This window comes from Pygocentrus nattereri, chromosome 12 (assembly GCF_015220715.1).
Source record: "Pygocentrus nattereri isolate fPygNat1 chromosome 12, fPygNat1.pri, whole genome shotgun sequence".
Classification (NCBI taxonomy): Eukaryota; Metazoa; Chordata; class Actinopteri; order Characiformes; family Serrasalmidae; genus Pygocentrus; species Pygocentrus nattereri.
The window spans coordinates 39,570,676-39,587,795 of NC_051222.1; the positions used below are offsets into that span (position 1 = coordinate 39,570,676).

The following is a 17,120-nucleotide window of genomic DNA, read 5'->3' on the forward strand; positions in this document are numbered from 1 at the left end:
GACAGGCAGACAGAGACGCAGACAGGCAGACAGAGACGCAGAAAGACAGACAGGCAGACAGAGAAGCAGAAAGACAGGCAGACAGAGACGCAGACGCAGAAAGACAGGCAGACACAGATGCAGGCAGGCAGAGAGGCGGGCACAGATACAGAAAGACAGAAACAGAAAGGCAGACAGACAGACACAGATACACATGTAGAAAGGCAGGCAGGCAGACAGTCACAGGTACAGAAAGGCAGGCAGACAGATACAGAAAGGCAGACAGATGGTGTCCTGTTAGTATACAGTGTTTGTTTGGTTTTTATATGGTGTTTGGTATTTGTATGGTATTCAGTGTTTGATGTTTGTATGGTGTTTGTATGGTGTGTGGTGTTCAGTGTTTGGTGTTTGTGTGGTGTTGGTGTGGTGTTCAGTGTTTGGTGTTTGTGTGGTGTTGGTATGGTGTGTGGTGTTGGGTTGGTGTGGTGTTGGTTTGGTGTTGGTGTGGTGTTCAGTGTTTGATGTTTGGTGTTTGTGGTGTTGGTATGGGGTTAGGTGTTTGATGTTTGTATGGTGTTTGGTGTTTGTGTGGTGTTGGTATGGGGTTTGGTGTTGGTATGGGGTTTGGTGTTGGTGTGGTGTTCAGTGTTTGGTGTTTGTGTGGTGTTGGTATGGGGTTTGGTGTTGGTATGGGGTTTGGTGTTGGTGTGGTGTTCAGTGTTTGATGTTTGGTGTTGGTATGGTGTTTGGTGTTGGTTTGGTGTTGGTATGGCGTTTGGTGTTGGTGTGGTGTTTAGTGTTTGATGTTTGTTTGGTGTTGGTGTGGTGTTCAGTGTGTGGTGTTTGTTTGGTGTTTGTTTGGTGTTGGTATGGGGTTTGGTGTTGGTTTGGTGTTGGTATGGGGTTTGGTGTTGGTGTGGTGTTTAGTGTTTGATGTTTGTTTGGTGTTGGTGTGGTGTTCAGTGTGTGGTGTTTGTTTGGTGTTTGAGTGGTGTTGGTATTGGGGTTTGGTGTTGGTTTGGTGTTGGTATGGGGTTTGGTGTTGGTGTGGTGTTTAGTGTTTGATGTTTGTTTGGTGTTGGTGTGGTGTTCAGTGTGTGGTGTTTGTTTGGTGTTTGTTTGGTGTTGGTATGGTGTTTGGTGTTGGTATGGTGTTTGGTGTTGGTATGGGGTTTGGTGTTTGTGTGGTGTTTAGTGTTTGATGTTTGTTTGGTGTTGGTGTGGTGTTCAGTGTGTGGTGTTTGTTTGGTGTTTGAGTGGTGTTGGTATGGGGTTTGGTGTTGGTTTGGTGTTCAGTGTTTGATGTTTGGTGTTTGAGTGGTGTTGGTATGGTGTGTGGTATTGGTATGGTGTTTGGTGTTGGTTTGGTGTTGGTGTGGTGTTCAGTGTGTGGTGTTTGTATGTTTGTTTGGTATTGGTATGATGTTTGGTGTTTACATGTTATTCCCCTGTTTAGTCCTCAGGTCGCTCTGCGTTTGTTGGCTCATAAGATCCAGTCTCCTCAGGAAAGAGAAGCTCTCCAGACTCTGACTGTAAGATCACAGAAACTACATTACCCAATTCCACACCGCACATGGAGACACTGTACAGAGCAGGAGATCCTTTGAGATTGAGATTCTTTAGATTCAGCTCATCATGAACTCTTACATTTCACCACAATTCCATTTGACCGTTATTTTAGTCTGATTCAGAATTCAAAACAGTGAAAACACAAATTTAAACAAATGAACTGATCGCACAGAAACGAAATACAGACGGTAAAAACTACGCAGCTAATTTCTTGAAAAGTCGTCTGAAACGGTCTGAGAGTGACGTTCCTAAGGAATGATGTCTGATTTGAAACAGAACGCTGAATCACACTGAATTGTGGTGAAATACTTTATTAAATACAACCCCAATTCCAGTGAAGTTGGGACGTTGTGTAAACCATAAATAAAAACAGAATATGATGATCTGCAAATCCTTTTCAACCCATATTCAATTGAATACACTACAAAGACGAGATATTTAATGTTCAAACGGATAAACTTTATTGTTTTTTGCAAATATTCACTCATTTTGAATTTGATGCCTGCAACATGTACCAAAGAAGTTGGGACAGAGGCAACAAAAGACTGGGAAAGTTGAGGAATGCTCAAAAACACCTGTTTGGAACGTTCCACAGGTGAACAGGTTAATTGGAAACAGGTGAGTGTCATGATTGGGTATAAAGGGAGCATCCCTGAAAGGCTCAGTCGTTCATAAGCAAGGACGGGCGAGGTTCACCACTTAGTGATCAACTGCGTGAGCAAATAGTCCAACAGTTTAAGATCAACGTTTCTCAACGTGCAACTGCAGGAATTTAGGGATTTCATCATCTACAGTCCATAATATCATCAAAAGATTCAGAGAATCTGGAGAAATCTCTGCAAGTAAGCGGCAAGACAGAAAACCAGCATTGAATGTCCGTGACCTTCGACCCCTCAGGCGGCACTGCATTAAAAACCCACATCATTCTGTAATGGATATTCCCACATGGGCTCAGGAACACTTCGGAAAACCACTGTCAGTGAACTCAGTTCGTGAACACAAATCATGGACATCGTGTCCTCCGGGCCAAAGAGGAAAAGGACTGTCCGGATTGATTTCAGCGCAAAGTTCAAAAGCCAGCATCTCTGATGGTGTGGTGGGGTGTTAGTGCCCATGGTAGGGGTAACTTGCACATCTGTGAAGGCCCCTTTAATGCTGAAAGGTACATACAGATACAGGTGTTGGAGCAACATCTGCTGCCATCCAAGCAGCGTCTTTTTCAGGGACGTCCTGCTTATTTCAGCAAGACGATGCCGAGCCACATTCTGCACGTGTTACAACAGCGTGGCTTCGTAGTAAAAGAGTGCGGGTACTAGACTGGCCTGCCTGCAGTCCAGACCGTCTCCCATTGAAAATGTGTGGCGCATTATGAAGCACAAAATACAACAACGGAGACCCCGGACTGCTGAGCAGCTGAAGCTGGACATCAAGCAGGAATGGGAAAGAATTCCACCTACAAAGCTTCAACAATCAGTGTCCTCAGTTCCCAAACGCTTATTGAGTGTTAAAGGAAAGGTGATGTAACACAGTGGGAAACACGCCCCTGTCCCAACTTCTCTGGAACACGTTGCAGGCATCAAATTCAAAATGAGGGAATATTTGCAGAAAACAATAAAGTTAATCTGTTTGAACATTAAATATCTCGTCTTTGTAGTGGATTCAATTGAATATGGGTTGAAAAGGATTTGCAGATCATCGTATTCTGTTTTTATTAATGTTTTACACAACGTCCCAACTTCACTGGAATTGGGGTTGTATTATTAAAATATATGTAACCGTTCACTGGCGATGTGGAGATGCGTATTCACAGCCCTGCTGCTGCTGCAGTTCCTCAATCTGTAAACCAGAGTTTAGCAGTTTAACCAGCGTTTCCTCCGCAGTTGACACTCCACGTTGAGAAACTTCAACAAACTGGCGCAATGAGCATCAACTCAGACAGCAGAGCAGATTCCAGCACACATACTACTTGTTAGCTAGAACAGACGCTAACACAGCAAACGTCAGCAACAAACAAGAAGAGGTTTTCTTAAGCGTCTAATAAGTATAATCCAACACGTAAATGCCATCCAGTCAAGCCGAGTGCTTTATTTGTGATGTAGAACAGATTTTACTACAATAATCTTTTAAAAATGTGGTTGTATAAATGTTAGGCCTTATAGGTGAGGTACATTAGAGTGTGTATTGTATCGGTACTCAGTATCAGCCGGTACCAAATGATCAGGTATCGGTATCAGAGGGGAGAAAGTGGTGACTCTGGTTGGAGTTTTAACAAACAGGCGTTAGGATGCAGATGTGGTCTGCAGCACAACAGCTCGGACAATAAGCAACATGCTGACTTTAAAAGTGCAGAGGTTCAAGTTAAAATACGGTGGATCAGAATCGATTGTCGTACAGCTTCAGCTCCTGCATGAGGTGGAACTCCCCATGTTGGTCTCTTAAAAGCGAAGTCATTTATTCATCCTCGCTGCTGCTCAGAGATTCCATTTCTTCCTCCTCTGCCGTCTTCCTCCCTCGTTTAGAGTGTTCAGACAGAAGATCTCTCAGACCTGGTGTGAACAGGCCTGGAGCGGCAGTTCGATCTGTAACCCAGTTAACGGGCACTGGCTCAGCGACGGCTAAAGGGCTAGCAGCAAGGGTCACCACAGATCAGGTTAGACCTCAGCTCAGACTGTCTGACGTCACGCTCTCAGAAACAGGTCTTTATCTTGCTGTCTGGGTGATGATGCTAACACGATGGACTGCCGGTTCTAGAGAGGATTCTTGTTTCTTGCTTCACAGCAAAAGGGTGCTCTGACAGCCGTCTGTCTGTACAGGGTTCTGTGATGAACTCAGATGGACTATCTGGTCAATCAGGCTCTGATTCTCAGGTTTTCAGTGTCAGCACTTAATAAAAGATAAAATTTTATTCAATCACTGAGGTGGAAAAGCTTAATATATTCCAGCATTTCATGATCTCATGAAACATTAAACGGTTCTTCTCCGGTACTAATGTAGGAGTCAATCTGTCCGTGATGTGTTTCAGCTGCTGGAGGCCTGCATGAATAACTGTGGGAAACGGTTCCGTGCTGAAGCTACAAAGTTCCGCTTCCTCAATGAACTCATTAAAGTTCTTTCACCAAAGGTAACAAACACAAATCAGTGCAGCTGATTCAGACCATCAATAGGAACAATAGGATGTAAATCTGTGTCTGTGTGTGTGTAGTTTTTGGGTTCCTGGAGTTCTGCTCAGGTGAAGGAGAAGATAACTGAGGTTCTGTACAGCTGGACTCAGTGGCTGAAGGACGAGCCGAAGGTGCAGGAGGCATATCGTATGCTGAAGAAACAAGGTGATAAACTTCACTAAACTACACTAAACTACATCTAAATAACACTAAACTACAGATAAATTACAGTAAACAATTCTAAACTGCACCAAAACTAATTTTTGCTAATTGCACTAAACTACAGTTAAACAAGTCTGCACTACAGCTGAACCACACCTAAACAATGCTAAACAGCATGAAGCTCTGCTAAACTACACTGACAGACACTAAACTGAAAACGATAATGAAACTGTGCAGACTGTTTGCTGGTTTTGGTTATGGGTGAAGACTGTTTTTTTGCTGTTTTTTTTTTTTTTTTTTTATAGGTAAAGACTGTTGTATTTGTTTACAGTGAAGATTGTTGTTTCTGTTTACGGGTGAAGACTGTTTGTTGTTTCTGTTTACGGGTGAAGACTGTTGTTTCTGTTTACGGGTGAAGACTGTTGTTTCTGTTTACGGGTGAAGACTGTTTGTTGTTTCTGTTTATGGGTGAAGACTGTTTGTTGGTTTTGGTTACGGGTGAAGACTGTTTGTTGTTTCTGTTTACGGGTGAAGACTGTTTGTGTTTACGGGTGAAGACTGTTTGTTTGTGTTTACGGGTGAAGACTGTTTGTGTTTACGGGTGAAGACTGTTTGTGTTTACGGGGGAAGACTGTTTGTGTTTACGGGGAAGACTGTGTTTACGGGGGAAGACTGTTTGTGGTTTGTGTTTACGGGGGAAGACTGTTTGTGGTTTGTGTTTACGGGGGAAGACTGTTTGTGGTTTGTGTTTACGGGCGAAGACTGTTTGTGTTTACGGGGGAAGACTGTGTTTACGGGGGAAGACTGTTTGTGTTTACGAGGGAAGACTGTTTGTGTTTACGAGGGAAGACTGTTTGTGTTTACGGGGGAAGACTGTTTGTGTTTACGGGGGAAGACTGTTTGTGTTTACGGGGGAAGACTGTGTTTACGGGGGAAGACTGTTTGTGGTTTGTGTTTACGGGGGAAGACTGTTGTTTCTGTTTACGGGGGAAGACTGTTTGTTGTTTGTCTTTACGGGCGAAGACTGTTTGTTGTTTATCTTTACGGGCGAAGACTGTTTGTTGTTTGTCTTTACGGGCGAAGACTGTTTGTGGTTTGTCTTTACGGGCGAAGACTGTTTGTGGTTTGTCTTTACGGGCGAAGACTGTTTGTGGTTTGTCTTTACGGGCGAAGACTGTTTGTTTGTCTTTACGGGCGAAGACTGTTTGTGGTTTGTCTTTACGGGCGAAGACTGTTTGTTGTTTGTCTTTACGGGCGAAGACTGTTTGTTGTTTGTCTTTACGGGCGAAGACTGTTTGTGGTTTGTCTTTACGGGCAAAGACTGTTGTTTTTGTTTACCGGTCTGGTGACTGTTTGCTGTTTTTGTTTACAGGTCTGGTGAAGAGTGACCCGAAGCTGCCAGACAGCGTGTTGATGCCTCCTCCATCTCCGAGACAGGAAGTGTCAGTGTTTGATGATGAAGACAAAGCGAAGGTAGTGCAGATTCCTCAGAGCCAAGCAGCAGCACTGTGAACATCATGCAGCTCTGACTGAACGTCTGTCTGTGTTCCAGCTGCTGTCCAGGCTCCTGAAGAGTGGACGGCCTGAAGACCTGGAGACAGCTAACAGACTCATCAAGAGCACCGTCAGGGAGGTCTGTCTTTCTGTCTGACAGTCTGTCTGTTGTTTTAGCCTGCTTTTAAGTGGTTTCTAGATTGTTGCTGTGGTATTTTAGGTGGTTGCCATGTTGTTGCTATGGTATTTTTGGTGGTTGCCAGGTTGTTGCCATGGCATTTTTTTTAAGTGGCTGTGAGGTTGTTGCTGTGATATTTTAGGTGTATGCTAGTTTGTTGCTATGGTATTTTAGGTGGTTGCTAGGTTGTTGCTGTGGTATTAAGGTGGTTGCCAGGTTGTTGCTATGGTATTTTAGGTGGTTGCCAGGTTGTTGCCATGGTATTTTAGGTGGTTGCCAGGTTGTTGCCATGGTATTGTAGGTAGTTGCTTGGTTGATGCTAACTGGTTGCTATATTGTATCTCTGATTTTAAGAATGTTGTAGTGGTTTCTAAGTTATTCCTTGTCTGGGTGAGGGTTACCCATTTCAACAGTGTTTCAGGTTGTTGCTTGGGTGTTGCTAACCGGTTGCTGTGGTATCTGTTGAGGTTGGTAGGGTGTTGCTAACCGGTTGCTGTGCTGTCTGTTGCGGTTGGTAGGGTGTTGCTAACCGGTTGCTGTGCTGTCTGTTGCGGTTGGTAGGGTGGTAAGGTTATTGTATTGTGTAGTCACTAATAAAACCTCATTCACTCTAAAGTACACACTATGAATAACATCACTGAAGAGGGAGAATTGACTCAGTTCTCACAATGTCTGCATAATTCAGTTATTCAGAGTGGGTTGGTGATGGGAACCAGGGGTCGTTATTTCATGATATTTGCATCTCAGTATATTAAATAACTCTGAATGTGCCACATTTGGTGGCAGAACACACTGTTTTAAGGCCAGCAAAACTACGGGAAGGCATAGTTTTAAAGTAAAAAACACTCAATATTTGGTCGCAGATTACTTGCCTTCAGCGTTCATCACGCTGGTGACCCACTGACATCACCAGACTGTTGCGTTCTTCTTTCTGGATGCTTTTTTAGGCTTTTACTGCAGCTTCTTTCAGGTGTTGTCTGTTTTTTGGGGATTTCTCTCTTCAGTTCTCTTCTAAAGAGATGAAATTCTGCTTAGCTGGGTGAAGGTCTGGAGACTGACTTGTCAAGTCCAACACCTAGTTTTTACATCTCCAGCATTTAGCAGACGCTCTTATCTATTGCTAGTTACCAGTAGGTTAGAGGAAAAAGCCTGAGGTCAGATACTGTTAGATAAAAAAAGTCACTGTTGATCCCCAGAGGAAAGGAACAGAGTTGAACACAGAACAGTGCGATACAATACAATCGATACTTAATTCAGTGCTCATTAAGTTTTTCCCCTGATTAAGTCCTCTGTTGTGTTGACAGAGAGATTTGGGTCATTGTCCTGTTCCTCCTGAATAGATCGGCTGTCTTTCTCTGTAATTTGGCCGAAAATGTTTCTGTAAACTTCTCCATTCATTCTGCTGCAACCATCATTAGTTACACCATCTGTTAAGATTAGTGAGTTCCTCCCAAAGCAGCTGTGTGAGCTCAGGCTGTGACACTACCTCCACCATGCTTGACCAGTGAGCTTATGCTATCATTCTGGTCCCATCAGTCCATAAAACTGTTCCAGAATTTTCATGTGGCGTGGTCTCTATTTCCGCCTTCAGGTCTTCTTCTTCACCCCTGTCCTGCGGAGGTTATTAGTGATGTCACTGACTGTTCTGAGGTTTTTCTTCGCAGGTCTCTGTGTTTGTCATCAATTGCGGTTGGCCAGGCTGTTCGACGTCTGTTGCACCACAACCTTTTTGTCAGGACACCGAATTGTTGTATTGGCGACCCCCAGTGTTCAATGATTGATTTTCCTTCCTTTCTCAGCTTCAGTATGGCCTGTTTCTCTTATTTAGACACCTCTCTAGTCTCTGTGTTGGTTTGTCCTTCTTAACAACAAATGTGGCTTTCACAGGCGACCCCAGGGCTCAAACCAAGAACGTTCAGAGCTATTAACTGTTTGAATCAGTCTGCTTGAAAAAAGAGTGGGTTCAAACAAGAGGTACCATGTTTTAAGTTCTTTAACACATTTAAATGTAAATATGAGGAAATAAAACCCAGAGTAGCCTTCTGTTCTATTGTCTGTTATTTTCTTTTATGAGTTTTTCTTTACTGTTGTTTTCCTTGGCCAACTGGTTCGATGTGTGGTTCTTATTACAGCAATGCTCAAACCGAGAACGTTCAGAGCGAATAACTATTCATATAATCAGCCTAAATGATCCAGTAGTTTTCCTTCACAGAATGGGCCATGTTGTCAGTTGTTTGACACCTCTAGTTGGAAATATAAAAGCTGAAACTCTGATCTGTCGTCTCAGACCCAGATGTCTTCAGCGTAGAGAGGAAATAATCGGCCTCACGATTCCAGACGAGACTGTTTAGCCATTTAATTTATCGTCCAAAACTGGCAGAGAGCCTGCCGGTGTCCTCTGGGCTGTATATTTCATATGTGTCTGTTTGTGTCTGACAGGAGCAGGAGAAGATGGAGAAAGAGGGCAGGCGTATCAGCACTTTAGAGGAAGTGGAGAAATGCACGTCAGAGCTACGACTGTTACTGAACCAACACACACACCACACCGCGGAGATGAAGGTGGGAGGGGTTCTAAGGTTTTGGAGAATCCACTTCATTTTTATTTAACTTGATCCTTAGACAGTGTTCCATGTTGAAAACACACCACTCAGGCCTCACACTCTGGGACCAGCTCTCACACTAAACCTTTAAATCACACAGTGACATTCCTGCTGGAAATGGATTGTAGAGTTGTACTCGTGTGTAAATACGGTGGCTGCTGTGCAGTGAGGGACGTCTAGTGGTGATCTACTGGTACTGCAGGTAAAACAGGGTTTTTCAAAGCGAAAGACCCCGAGGATGGACCACCTACTGGTGCAGGATGTTATCAGTTACACAGATGATTGAAAGGTCATCTGAAAATGCTATTAAAAGGCTTCAGGCTTCACGTGTGTGGGAGCAGGAATCGAGTGTCTGCCGCTCTAAACGCTCAGGGGTCCGTTTTAAAATGACTCTGAGTTGGAGGCTCAACAGATGCACATCTAACCTGAACTGAACCAGGGCTGCGTTCATTTCTTTAACACGTCATCCAGAACTTGACACCAGCTCTGTCCTGGCGGATTAGAGAACGCTCGGCAGTTCATTAATGTAATGATTATTCTGTGTTATATGATGAAGTTGAGTGAGACAGGCGGGCTACACTAATGACTGTATTGTGTTTGTTTGAGCTTTAAGTGATCTGGGGGGAAATTTTGTGAGCCTTGAGTTTGAAAAAGTTGGAACCTGTGCTGTAGGAAGTTGACATCCAGCAGGAGGTGCTCTCACTAGTTTTAACAGGCCCCTGTATTTTGCCATCCAAAATGTGTCAGCAGAAGTTATTAATAAAGTTAATATTTTTTTTAATGTGATTATAATAATGAAACGCAATTGTTACAGTGGAGTGTGACTGTTGTAGTGGAGTGTGACTGTTGTAGTGGAGTGTGACTGTTGTAGCGGAGTGTGACTGTTGTAGCGGAGTGTGACTGTTGTAATGAAGTATGACTGTTGCAGTGGAGTGTGATTGTTGTAATGGAGTATGACGTTGTAGTGGAATGTGATTGTTGTAATGAAGTGTGATTGTTGTAATGAAGTATGACTGTTGCAGTGGAGTGTGATTTGTTGTAATGGAGTATGACTTTGTAGTGGAATGTGATTGTTGTAATGGAGTATGACGTTGTAGTGGAATGTGATTGTTGTAATGGAGTATGACGTTGTAGTGGAATGTGATTGTTGTAATGAAGTGTGATTGTTGTAATGAAGTATGACTGTTGCAGTGGAGTGTGATTTGTTGTAATGGAGTATGACTTTGTAGTGGAATGTGATTGTTGTAATGGAGTATGACTTTGTAGTGGAATGTGATTGTTGTAATGGAATGTGATTGTTGTAGTGGCGTGTGATTGTTGTAGTGATTGGTGTAGTGGAGTGTGACTGTTGTAGTGGAGTGTGATTGTTGTAGTGATTGTTGTAATGGAATGTGATTGTTGTAGTGGCGTGCGATTGTTGTAGTGATTGTTGTAATGGAATGTGATTGTTGTAGTGGCGTGTGATTGTTGTAGTGATTGGTGTAGTGGAGTGTGACTGTTGTAGTGATTGTTGTAATGGAATGTGATTGTTGTAGTGGCGTGTGATTGTTGTAGTGATTGGTGTAGTGGAGTGTGACTGTTGTAGTGGAGTGTGACTGTTGTAGTGATTGTTGTAATGGAATGTGATTGTTGTAGTGGCGTGTGATTGGTGTAGTGGAGTGTGACTGTTGTAGTGGAGTGCGATTGTTACAGTGCAATGTGATTGTTGTAGTGGCGTGTGATTGTTGTAGTGATTGGTGTAGTGGAGTGTGACTGTTGTAGTGGAGTGTGACTGTTGTAGTGATTGTTGTAATGGAATGTGATTGTTGTAGTGGCGTGTGATTGGTGTAGTGGAGTGTGACTGTTGTAGTGGAGTGCGATTGTTACAGTGCAATGTGATTGTTGTAGTGGCGTGTGATTGTTGTAGTGATTGGTGTAGTGGAGTGTGACTGTTGTAGTGGAGTGCGATTGTTACAGTGGAATGTGATTGTTGTAATGAAGTGTGGTTGTTGTTGGCAGGACCTGTACGAGCGCTGTGATCGTCTGAGGCCAAACCTGTTCAGACTGGCCAGCGACACCCTGGAGGACGATGAGACTTTAGGTTCAGACACATTAACGTATAAACTTTACCGTATGAACTGTATGAGTTTTAGATGTTAGCGTCCGGTTTCTGACTGGGATTTATCTGTGCTGGTGTTCTGCAGCTGGAATTCTGAAGTGGAATGATGAGCTGAGCCATGTGATGAACCAGTACAGAGAGAGAACGCAGCAAGAAGAAAGAGAGATGGGGGCGGAGCCTATGCACAACAACGACAACAGCCAGGGTTTGTTATTCTACTGTGCACATGCCCAGGCAGAAATCCCGTTACTGGGGAACACCAGCTGTAGGCTGAGAGGCAGGGCTAAATTGCTTTAGGCTGAATGGGTGGGGCTGAACGGCTGTAGGCTGAATGGGTGGGGCTAATCGGCTGTAGGCTGAGTGGATGGGGCTAAACGGCTGTAGGCTGAGTGGGTGGGGCTAAGCTGCTGTAGGCTGAATGGGTGGGGCTAAACTGCTGTACGGCGAGTGGACGGGGCTGAAGTGCTGCTGTTTCTACAGAGCCTGTCAGTCCTATCAGGACATACCACCTCATTAACTTCTCTGTGCCGGGGGACAGCGCCCCCTGTGGCCACACTGAGGATGGCGGCTCTCTGATCCTGTTGGACGAGGACAGCGATCCTGCCTACGGTACAGTAATAGTCTCACTCTCTAAAATACTGACCCTAGGTTAGGTCTGTTCTTTTTAGTGTTAAAACCAAGTTAATATTTTAATCTGCCGAGACACGTTCGGTGTCTGAAGTTTACTTATTTAATTTTCGCGCAGGAGCTACGAGGCTAATGTAGCTAACACGGAAGCGTATAGCCTGCTGATTAGCTGCACTGCCTAAATCATCACATACTTGCTTCAAACATGTTGGCAAATTTGGCTTCCAGTTTTCTAGCTTCTTATTCACATTTTTTCATCCCACCTTCAATTTTAAGCTTGAGTTATGAAACCAACTTCGTCAACATGTTTGAGGCAACGGCATGATTATTTAGGAATACAGTTAGCGCCATGCTAATCGGCTTCCGTGACTTGTTAGCTACGAACTGCGCTCGTCTCAGCTGATCGGCTGTGTTTGTTGAAAGGGAGGAAACTGGTGGAGTTTTTGCTGGAGATTTTTTACTTTAAAGTTGCTTTTATGTTGCGTAACTTTGCTCGCCGTCGTCTGTCCCCTGCCGGAGCGCCGTGTTTCTGATTTTGTCTTTCACTGATGAGCAGATTCCTGCAGTCCGAGAACAGAGGGAACGAAATCGTACCTGGATGAGCTCATACAGGTAATCAGATCTTATTATCCGATTCAGAGCTTGCGCCTGTTTCTGCGAGTGCACTGATGAAAACATAGTGTTCGTTTACAGCTGGATCACGCAGTGAGAGTTTCAGGCAGTATGGAGACGACCTGTGGGAACAGAGACTACAGTACCCACAATGCACCAGTATTATCTGCCATGTAAGTGACGAGTGGGGAAATTGAGTCTTTCTCTTTTTAGCACGTTTTTTATTCTCAGAGTGAGCTGTTATTTCTCTCTTCAGGGAGGAGCACATGACTAGATCAGAATTCATTCAGCCAATCATTACTCCAGGTTTCCCCAAGCCCCTCCCACCCACCTCACTTCAGGACATCCATGTGCCTCTTGGATCCATTAAGCCCAGTAAGTGACCAAGACAAGCAATTAGTTCAGCAGTCCGGCTTTTAACGTTGGGCTTCTTTCATTTTAGCACTGGAGCTACGATGCTAATGTAGCATCAGGTCAACTGTATGGCTAAATGGTCACACACTTAAATCAAATGGGGTGTTTAGCTATGCTAATATACTGTAGACTTTGTTTTTAGCTATGCCAGTGTACTTGCCAATTTTGCTACTGTTTTAAGCTATGCTGGGGTGCTGTAGTTTGATTGTACTGTGTTTAGTGAATGTGCTTTCGTCCATGTTCGTGTGTGTCTGTATGTATGTGTGTGTGTGTGTGTGTGTGTGTGTGTGTGTGTGTGTGTGTGTATATAGAGATAGTGTGTATGTATGTAGCTTGTACAGCAGTGTAGATTTACTGTCCTCTGAAAAGAACAACACACAGACATTAATGTCTAAATAGCTGGCAGCACAAGTGAGTCCACCTCACAGTGAACAGGTCCAGTTGCGTCGGTATTTTGACCACCATTATTATCTAGCACTGCCTGAACCCTCTTGGGCGTGGAATTCACCAGAGCTGCACAGGCTGCTACTAGAATCCTCTTCCACTCCTCCATGATGACGTCACAGAGCTGGTGGATGTTAGACACCTTGAGCTCCTCCTCCTTCCGCTTGAGGACGCCCCACAGGTGCTCAATTGGGTTCAGGTCTGGAGACGTACTTGGCCAGTCCATCACCTTTACCTTCAGCAAGGCAGTCGTCATCTTGGAGGTGTGTTTGGGGTCGTTGCGGCACAGTTTCTGAAGGGAGGGGATCGTGCTCTGTTTCAGAACATCACAGTAGTTCCCTCAATGAACTGCAGCTCCCCAGTGCCGGCAGCACTCATGCAGCTCCAGACCATGATGCTACCACCACCATGCTTGACTGTAGGCAAAGACAGTTGTCTTGGTACTCCTCACCAGGGCGCCACCACACATGCTGGACACCATCTGAGCCAAAGAAGTTCATCTTGGTCTCGTCAGACCACAGGACATGGTTCCAGTAATCTTGGACTGCTTGTCTTCAGCAAACTGTTTCTGGGCTTTCTTGTGCATCAGCTTCAGAAGAGGCTTCCTTCTGGGACGATGGCCATGCAGACCGAGTTGATGCATTGTGCGGCGTATGGTCTGAGCACTGACAGGCTGACCCTCCCACTTCTTCAACCTCTGCAGCAATGCTGGCAGCACTCATGTCTAGTTTTTGAAGCCAACCTCTGGATATGATGCTGAACACGTAGACTCAACTTCTTAGGTGGACCCTGGCGAAGCCTGTTCCGAGTGGAACCTGTCCTGGAAAGCCGCTGTATGACCTTGGCTACCATGCTATAGCTCAGTTTCAGGGTGTTAGCAGTCTTCTGATAGCCTAGGCGCCTTTGTGGAGGGCAACAATTCTGTTTCTCACATCCTCAGACAGTTCTTTGCATTGAGGTGCCGTATTGAATATCCAGTGGCCAGTATGAGTGAATTGTACCCAAAACACCAAATTTACCAGCCCTGCTCCCCATTCACACCTGGAACCCTGTAACTCTAACGAGTCACATGACACCAGGGAGCCATGCAGCAACAGAAATCACAATCAAGTCTATTAGCGATTAGTGAGCTTGGTTTAAATGAGTGATGGTATCCAGTTAGCACTAAGCTAATTGGTGGGGCATAACCTTCCATTACTTGTTAGCTACATTAGCCTTTTAGCTCCAGTGCTAAAACTACAGAGGCAAACTTTAGACACCAGACACATCTCAGTGATTGACCACGTTTGGGGTCAGTTTAGGGGGGAAATTAATTTGTACTGACTGTCTTTGAACTGGGGCTCAGTTTCAAACAGCTCCTGCTCCCTACATAGTGCACTACTTAGGAATAACAGTATTGGCTCCCAAACATAAAGATCTAACAAACAGCCGCATGTGCACAGCTCTCTAATGGACTGGTGCTGCAGAAACCACAGCTCAGAGCTCAGTTAGTGTGGATGGAGCTGTTTGAGATTACATTACATTAACGGCACTCTTATCACTCACACTTATTAACGTTAATGACACTTTTATTAAGGTCACTCTTATTAATGTTAACGTCACTCTTATTAGTCACACTTATTAACATCACTCTTATTAACATCACTTATTAACATCACTCTTAATAACGTTGACGTCACTCTTAATAACGTTGACGTCACTGTTAACGTTAACTTCACTCTTAATAACATTGACGTCACTCTTAATAACATTGACGTCACTCTTAATAATGTTAACGTCACTCTTAATAACGCTAACGTCACTCTTAATAACATTGACGTCACTCTTAATAACATTGACGTCACTCTTAATAATGTTAACGTCACTCTTAATAACGCTAACGTCACTCTTAATAACGCTAACGTCACTCTTAATAACGCTAACGTCACTCTTAATAACGTTGACGTCACTCTTAATAACGTTGACGTCACTCTTAATAACGTTGACGTCACTCTTAATAACGTTGACGTCACTCTTAACGTTGACGTCACTCTTAATAACGTTGACGGCACTCTTAATAACGTTGACATCACTCTTAATAACGTTGAAAGTGTCTCTCGTGTCTCTTTTAGGTCACTTAAAGCCGATAACAGTTTTTGACCGTCACAGTGTTCGTGTGTCTCTACACTTCACCAAAGAAACTCCGCCATCTCGGCCTGACGTCGCCGCCTTCGTCATCTCTGCTGTCAACACCTCTGCACTTCCTGTTTCTGACTTCCTGTTCCTGGCTGCTGTTCCCAAGGTAACACCACCTTCTTATTAGCGCCAAGTCTTTTCCTCCGTTACACACCCGTTAATTATTAATATTCTCTCAAAACAGTTTATTAGCTTTTCTTATTTTCTTTTATTTATCCAAATATTTTATTCATTCCTCCCATTTTATTTTTTTGTCTTAGATTTTTATGTATATTGAAATATTTTGGTTCTTTATTTTAATAAATATTCCCATTATTTCAATGTAAATAAAAGCTTTTAATTTTGTTGTTACATTTTTATGTACATTATTTTTATTTTCTTGCTTTAAACATTATTAAATATCCCCATTCTTTCTTCTTAAATATGAGATTAAATTTTTTATTGTATTTTTATTATTTAAATTTTATTTTTTTGTATTAATTATTCCCATTTTTTGTATTTAAATAGAGGAGTTTTTATTCTTTGTTGTTTTGATCTCTGTGTAACTCCAGCGTTTTTTTTTCTCCATCATTCTGCGTCCATCACTCCATCTTTCTCAGTCATTCTCAGCTCTCATGTCTCTCTCTCTCTTCGTGTCCATGCGCTTCGTCCTCCTGCTTTCCAGACCATGCAGCTGAAGCTGCAGCCGGCCACAGGAACTGCTCTGCCTCCGTACAGCCCTCTGCTGCCCCCTGCTGCCATCTCCCAGATACTGCTGCTCTCCAACCCCCTCAGGGTGAGACTAAAGTTCACGCTGTGCGGTTTCAGTGATGCAGTCCGTTTCTGACTGACGTGTCTGCCCGGACGGCCGGTCTACCGTCTCACATTATTGATGATTGGGTTTGTGATCGGAGTCCATGTCTGTCTGTTTGCAGAAGCCGGTCCGAGTGCGTTTCAGGCTGACTCTGACGCTCGGAGGGGAGACGCTCAAGCAGGACGGAGAAATCGACCAGTTCCCGGAGTGGGACAGCTGGACTGACTTTTGACCTTCGCCCTTTGAGCTGCACAATGAATGCCCTCTCACTCGTGCCTTAATCAGTGTTCCTTCCTGAATGTCTCCCTGCTGAGTTTTATACGTTTTATATTGTATTTATGTCTTCATGTCTGATTTATAAACTCCGAGCTGGACAGTTTAAACTGCTGAAATGTGTTAAAGTGCCAAATAAACTCTCTGAGCTGAGTGCTGCCCCCCTAGAGCTCAGTCCTCCCCCCCCCCCCCCCTAGAGCTCAGTCCCCCCCCCCTAGAGCTCAGTCCCCCCCCCCTAGAGCTCAGTCCCCCCCCTAGAGCTCAGTCCCAAATCTGTCTCTGGCGCTGCATTTACACTGATCTGGCATGGCGGCAGAACTTCCTGTTCAGTTGGAAGCGGCGGTTCTTAATCTGTAATCGGAATGTATTCAATCGGATTGGCAAAAATCTTTGCATGTAAACACAGCCAGTGAATGTGAATATGAGTCCGTGTTGTGTAGCTCCTGTAAGGTTACATCAGAAAAATAACTTGGACTGGGTTTGGTATTACTTGTTCGAGCAACAGTCGAAACCCAAAATCCTCTTCAGAGAACAGCTGATC

The 17,120-nt window shown here is 44.0% G+C and overlaps 1 protein-coding gene across 3 annotated transcripts in view; it reads left to right on the forward strand.

The window, feature by feature from the left end:
• Positions 1-16,732, forward strand: part of LOC108414963 (ADP-ribosylation factor-binding protein GGA3-like) — a 21,602-nt gene extending 4,870 nt beyond the window's left edge. The window contains exons 3-17 of one of the 3 annotated variants that reach the window (XR_005131164.1): positions 1,436-1,511; positions 4,571-4,669; positions 4,751-4,874; positions 6,244-6,344; positions 6,424-6,504; positions 8,983-9,102; positions 11,142-11,223; positions 11,327-11,446; positions 11,722-11,850; positions 12,425-12,480; positions 12,562-12,653; positions 12,737-12,855; positions 15,450-15,619; positions 16,113-16,288; positions 16,428-16,732. Coding sequence is in view for 2 of the 3 variants with exons in the window: in XM_017687897.2 (XP_017543386.1) it covers positions 1,436-1,511; positions 4,571-4,669; positions 4,751-4,874; positions 6,244-6,344; positions 6,424-6,504; positions 8,983-9,102; positions 11,142-11,223; positions 11,327-11,446; positions 11,722-11,850; positions 12,425-12,480; positions 12,562-12,653; positions 12,737-12,855; positions 15,450-15,619; positions 16,178-16,288; positions 16,428-16,538 (1,591 nt within the window). In the remaining variant the exon portion in view is untranslated. The remainder of the gene's footprint in view (positions 1-1,435; positions 1,512-4,570; positions 4,670-4,750; positions 4,875-6,243; positions 6,345-6,423; positions 6,505-8,982; positions 9,103-11,141; positions 11,224-11,326; positions 11,447-11,721; positions 11,851-12,424; positions 12,481-12,561; positions 12,654-12,736; positions 12,856-15,449; positions 15,620-16,112; positions 16,289-16,427) is intronic. The other 2 variants (XM_017687897.2, XM_037543424.1) reach the window with 2 other exon arrangements.
• Positions 16,733-17,120: the final 388 nt, after the last annotated feature.